At 33.6% G+C, this 6,848-nt stretch overlaps 1 protein-coding gene across 1 annotated transcript; it reads right to left on the bottom strand.

The window, feature by feature from the left end:
* Window positions 1-369: 369 nt before the first annotated feature.
* On the bottom strand, window positions 370-5,146 carry LOC110645435 (uncharacterized). The gene is made up of 4 exons (XM_021798607.2): window positions 4,640-5,146; window positions 3,133-3,369; window positions 2,825-3,042; window positions 370-962 (listed from the first exon to the last, which is right to left on the bottom strand). Exons 1-4 carry the CDS (start codon window positions 4,919-4,921, stop codon window positions 788-790), a joined length of 912 nt encoding a protein of 303 aa, XP_021654299.1. The 5' UTR covers window positions 4,922-5,146; the 3' UTR covers window positions 370-787.
* Between the last annotated feature and the right edge of the window lie 1,702 nt (window positions 5,147-6,848).

Genomic DNA, 6,848 nt, shown 5'->3' with positions numbered 1-6,848 from the left:
ATGCTTTAATTCATAGTTGTCTATTTTGGAAATTCAAGCTCACTCAATAACTCCAACTTATGGAATTTTTTGCTATGGAATTTAACATTTTCACATGTAAGTAAACATTATTCTCTTGGATTTCACAAGCTTCAATTATTCTGTTTTTTGGAAGTGGAAGGCCTTGAATAAAGGAAAAAAAAAAAGAAGAAGAAGGAGGAGGAGGAGGTCGGAGCATAATAATTGAAACTAACCACACCGCTTTTCTGTGTGGGCCAAGTCTAGAAAAGCTTAATAATGGCATGAGTACAAGAAGAATGATGTTCATATGATTATTATATATATAGCGACAACTACGGGTAAAGTAGCACTGTCATATCAGAGACTTGCTTTTACAATAAAAAATGGCATAAGTTTCAGCATTATAAAATATGTTTCACTACACAATTCAATAACTTTATATATTTTATTTACAAGCAACAAACCTCCCCCAAATCCAATTTAACCTTTTCAAGGCAAATTTCAATCATATACAAATAACAATCGAAAAGAAATGGAGACCTAAAGAAGTGAAAGAGAGATAAATGTGAAAACAGAAAATAAGAATAACAAGCTGACTCTAGTCTATACCATGTTAGACGTGTCCCCTTCAACAATGTCTGTAAAGAACCATTGAAATTGTCATGCCAGAACACCTTCAATGGATGAAGTTGTTCAATAAAATAAAACCTCATCCGCTCCAATTATGCTTGAATAAGATACCGCAATTGGCAGAGAGCATTCCCCTGACTCAAACTATATTCACAAGCTATGCCAGTAGTGGTTCGTCTTGCAATACCTTGAGCTGCCTCTTTGCATATACTGTAAAAATTATAGTGGTGGCCACTGTTACACAGAAACCAATGACATTGAAAACAATTTGTGGAGCTGAAAGCGAGTGCTGATCATTTGAAGCATCTGCCAAGGCCTGTATAAGGATGCCACTACAACAATTCGAAGTATATCAGTTCAGGACAAGTAATATATGTGTATGTTTTGCCTAAGAACCATGTTCAATAATCAATGTCAGGTGAGTTTTTGCAGAAAGGTAACATAGTAGAGATGGATGTTTAATTTATCATGCAAAGAAAGAAAAATGGAATGTCAAACAGACACTGACTACAAGAAATGAAACAGACAAGCAATAGAGAGAGAGAGAGAGAGAGAGACTCTAACAATGAAAATGTTCCAATTGTCACCCAAACTTTGCTCTCAAAAATATCATTACAAACATTGCTACTGTTGCAAGTGTCTGTGATTGCCAAGTCTAAGTTATCTGGAAAAGTTTCTAAGTAATCTGGAAAAAGTTCCTTGGGCTAGTAGGAACTGAAGGCAAAATGGAATTGAAGCAAGTGATCTCAGTAAAGAATGAGTGAAGAGAGTGGCAAGAAACTCACTGAGAGAATCTGCTAGAACAAGGCAATTGTTCCTTGAATAGATGATTTAACACGTTAAAGCCTAGAACAAGCTTAAGGTCAGCCACAAAGCCCACAAATTGGTTATCTGCGGTCGCCAGAAGAAATTTATGACATGACGAGACAACTAAAGGGCAAGAACTTCACATCTATAAGAGGTCAATGAAGAGCACTCATCACCCAAGGAAAATCAGAGTGGAAGGCATAGCTCCAAAGTATAAAGTCAAACAGTGCATGTACCTCCTCACACTATCCATTCAGCACTCTCAAGCATAGTAGTGTCCTACATCAACAAGTACCAAGCTCATCTACAGTTCACCAGGTTTAGCCCCAAGCTGTCTACTCCCATAGTTTAGCACCCTGCCAGTGCTCCAGTTATCATTTGAGCTCAATGCCTAGGATAAACAAAACGCTGGCTATCTGTTTTGATGCAGGAATCTGATTTGGGAGCAACAAAAAGTATTGTTTTAAGAAAGAGAACTGTGGAAGGAAGCCATTCATTGTTTTTTCTAGAGAGAGACGATTTGACCCATATAATAAAACTTTTGTTTTAAAAGATAGAGGGAGGAGAATGGAACAGTGTGGATTATAATTAAGAAATGTTGAGCCCAACAACAGGTTACTTCAGGAATTGGTGAGTCCAGTATGATTCATGTTTTATTTTTGATGGCGGGTGAGTGGACATAAGGTGATCAAGCAAGAGAGAGGAAGCAGGGAGTATGTGCTACTTTCTAACAAATCAGATGCCTTGCTTAAAACTCTTAAAACGACAATGTAATAGCATCTCATTCAAAGCTACAAGTGAGATTAGGGTATAGTCTTCCCCAATCAATTCTTGTGATATAACTCTAAGTATCTAACTGAAGTTACCCCATTGTTGAGTGGTTAAAATATTGGATTTAGTCTTGATAACTATCTATGAAGTTATTTTCCTAAGGAGTTTTTATTAGGTGAAGGAAGAGGGTAACACCAAAGAAGATAATATATAACAAAATTTAAATATGCAAATTTAACAGAATTCACATGACAATCAAAACCTATCCCATACGACATATGCTTTTCATGCAAAATCAATGCACTTGCTAAAATATTATACGTCCTCAATAAGCATGAGTGACACTCAAGCAAAATTTAAGCAATTTGACTGGGCAATTCAAGTAAATCGCAACAACCCAAAAATATGCCCATCCAATCCTCCTCATCTCCCAAAAGGAACTTACAGGGGGGCAAAAAATTCAGAGTCAATGAGTGTTAACAGGAAGTAAGCATGCAACATATTGAAGAGCTAGACAGACACATTATGGTAGAATCCTATGCTTTAGGCATACATTGAAACACATGCATATAAGTTTCTTTGCAAAAAAGGCATTTGATAGAGTCAGAGCTCTTACGTGTAGATTGCAACAAAAATCTCTGGCACCATTCCTACCAATGATCCTAAGATGTAAGGACCATACTTAACATTTGAGGCAACAGCACAATAATTATATAAAATATATGGAAATGGAGAAATCCTGATTAATGTTACAGCTCGAAACTGATGAAACCAGTTTCCTTCGCCAGCTGCTCTCAGAATGGCAGCTTTCTTTGGATATTTTTCTAACCACCCCTGCATCAAGAATTAAGGAAATACATTAGACGCGGAAAAATAGAAAAGGTGCAAATTATTAAACATGAAAGCTAAGTGCAAGATTCATACTTGAATTTTATGAAGGAACAGTGAGCCAATGAAATATGGAAGTGATACACCCACGGCTGCTGCAGATATAATTAATAGAAATCCAAAGCCATAACCAAAAGTCATCCCAGCTACCCACATAGAAGGAGTAGATGGCAAAAGTAGGGTGGGAAACAATGCCACGGAAGCAAAGACCAGAATTGCCAGAACTGGAGTGCTAAACGTTGTTGTCTCCCAATTAATGATAGGGATGAGCTCCTGAAAATTTATTAACCAAAAATGACCAGCTTTAAATATGCATGAATAGCCCACAAATGATGTGATGTTTCTAGCATTTTTAGCTGGTTTTAGAATAGTGCACCCATGCTAACCAGCATAATAATACTGCTAACACTCTATGCAACTGTGTTAAATCATCAAAGGCATAAGGAAATGAAGCACAAGAAATATGCCTAAGATCATAAATTTGAATAAGTACTAGAGCAATATCCATAGACTGATTTCAAACAATTGAAAAACTTTAGGCAACAATTCTAAGAGGTAACTACACATATCCAGTAATACAACATATATCAAAATAACAACTATAAGATTCAACTTTCAAAATAAAAGTCTGTGAGAACTTCAAAAATCACAATTAACCATTACATGTGTTTACATATAACAGGAAACAACAAAGCCCTTATGTAATAGACTCATCGAAGCTCTATGAAAGATAAAAACATAAAAATAACAATGACAACATCAAGCACAATTCAACAAATCCCAGAACTGAAAATGCCCTAACTGAACCCTGAGCATATAAATAAAAACAACCATATAACCAACTTTATCCATAAAGGCTTAAATATATTTGAGAGAAACACTAACCAGCATAATCAAATATAGAAGCAAACAATCCAAATAAAAGCCACAGAACACATATAAAATTTAAAACCACAAACATTAAAAACATACGAGAATTTCATATCTTTTAAGAATTAAGAAAAGAAATACCAACTAGGATTTTCCAATTATAGATTAATTCAACAGAACCCATAATAAAAAGCATACAAATTCAGCAATTACAAGACCTGCATAATACAATTACATAGAAAAGGACCAAGTTCGTTGATGACTAGCCTTGTTCAATAATTTTATGGGAACAAAATATCACTAGTAATAACCTCCAACATAAGGAACTGCAAAAAGATTGGCTAAATTATTTTTTAAGAAAAATCCCATTCATGGAAAGCACCAACACAGCACTAGAAACATGTTACTAAAACCATTATGAAAATCACAATCAACAAACCCAAACCATCTACGCATTACGGAATAATCCATGAAATCCATAAAGTGAAATAATCTTATCCATGAGAAAGTCCCAAGCCAATTTCGAAAAATTCACCGACTACTAGCATATGACATCCCCCAAAAAAAAAAAAAAAAAAAATCATCAAATGAAAAGCACAATCATGGAACTCAGATCACAAGCAGGAATCGTTTCAACCAAAAAAGCATAAAAAAATTAATGATCAAAACTAACCTTGTCCATGAAAAATGGACCAACCCATTTGAGGAAAACAGCAGCCAATAATCCCAAACAAGTAAACAACAAAGCCAACTTGACCCAATACCATACAACAGACCCTCTCCATCTCCAGAGACAGAAACTAGACCCTTCTGTTGCCGCAATATGCCCACATTCCTCCACCTCACAATCTCTCAATTTCACAAACTCCCCTTTGCTGTCACCTCCATCATCACTATGAGCCTCCACTCTCATCCCGAGCTGTGGCACCACTGTGTCGTCACCGTAATATGTCATCTTATAACAACAAAAACCCTAATAAATAGAAGAGAAAAACGTCTGTCTTCTGTTTGATTCCCGAGAAAACCAGACAGGGAAAATCTCAATGCATGGTCATTGTGGGAAACAAACAGAATGAACCAGGCGAAGACAATCAATGAAGCATTTAGAAGCCAAGGCAAGAGATTAAAAAAAGCAGAGATTTCGGTTTCGTCAAATTCTTATTTAATTTATTAAACTAATTAAAAATTTCCGTTATAATATTCCTTTATTCTTATTTACGATTCTACCCATGTAAAACGTCGACGTGTCGGTGCCTTTGTAGTTTGTAGTTTGCACTCATCTGTTGCGGGCAGCTAAACGGCGTCTTCCTTGTCGCTCCTTTTACAAAGGCGGTGGCGTGACGGGAGTGTATGCGGTCGTGACGTGGAGTCGGGGCGTGAACGTCGTCGTGACTTCGCCGTCACGGGAAGTATTCAACTATTCAAGTCACTGAGTCAATCACCGTATAGTGAGTTGATCACTGCTTCACTCGGTTGTTTTTATCGCTTTAAAACGTTTAAGAAATGAGTCTTGTTTGACGCATTGTTGGAGGATTACATGGGACAACGCAATCAAAAGGTGACACGTTTTGTTCTAATAAAGCTGGCATCCATAGAGTAGTGCGGCATGTTTCAGGCAAAGGATGATGTTAACTTTAACCGCCTGTAACTTTTATTTTCTCTGTCCCCTTATCATAAATTTGAGATAAAATTTTGTTTATTATTATAAATTTTCTAATCATAACATTCATGTCCTATAATTTTTTTTTAGCTTTGGTCGATATTTGGAATGGCTTTTAATAGAAGTGAAGAGAAATCAAGGCTTTCAATAAGGTTAGTTATTTAAATGATTTAATAATACATATCCATAAATTAATGCTTAATTTTTGGGATTTATTTACTAAATGAGTCAAGCAATAACAACATTTATGTATATTTAATTTAAATTTTACTAAAAAAATAATTGTTAAATATTTTAAGACAATTATAATTTATCATATAATAAATTGTTTTTAATGAACTTCTCTAAATTAAAATAATAAAGTTAATTAGTTGATAAAATTTAATTGACACTCTTATTAAGTTAAGAATTTAAGTTTTACTAATCATTTCTCTTGATAAATAATTTATAATATCCCAACAAAGTTAGCGATATACTTTAATTTTGAGTTGGGGTTTTCTATGGCCTAAATTTTTTTTATACAATAGAAAATACAACTTATAATAATTTATTTAATAAATAAGCCAAATTTGGTCAAACAATATTTTTTTAAGCTAAATTGTTAAAATTAACTAAATTCAAACCTAATATTTAAAAAAAAAATAGCTGATTTGCTGTCCTGCTCACCTCCTAACATTAGATGGGAATTCTATACTATAATATAATAATAAGTCAATCTAATTTAATAATTCCTTCAAAAGAGGACATAAATGAAAGAGGATAATTGTTAATTAAGGTATATATATGTCTTTTTTTTTTTTTTTTTCTTAAGTGATTTATTTGGGGTTGGTAAGGCTTTGAAGCTTTTAAAAAAAGATAGCCCCACCCAAAAAGTTCAATTAATTAAGCAATAAGGTAGAGAAAAATTTTCTCATTCATTGTCCAATCTTGCCTTTCACTTTAGAGAAATCTTTGTTTTTTAGTTTTTGGATGTACCAAAACAATTATGTAAATTAAATCATTAATAATCTTGGGAATAGAATATATTCTTATAAGAGAATATTACATTATTAATGCTAAATTTTATGAATGTTGTTTTTATTTTTGTGCTTTATTAGGTGTAAAATTTGGTAAAATGATATAAATATTTTATAAAATTTAAAATGATATAATACAATTTTTGGATTTTCTTTATAAAAATAAAGAAAATATTTAATTAATTAGAAATAAATTAAAAAAATAT

Source organism: Hevea brasiliensis, chromosome 9 (genome assembly GCF_030052815.1).
Source record: "Hevea brasiliensis isolate MT/VB/25A 57/8 chromosome 9, ASM3005281v1, whole genome shotgun sequence".
Taxonomy (NCBI): domain Eukaryota; kingdom Viridiplantae; phylum Streptophyta; class Magnoliopsida; order Malpighiales; family Euphorbiaceae; genus Hevea; species Hevea brasiliensis.
The sequence above is the reverse complement of the archived record's forward strand: the minus strand, read 5'-3'. Positions and strand labels throughout refer to the sequence as shown.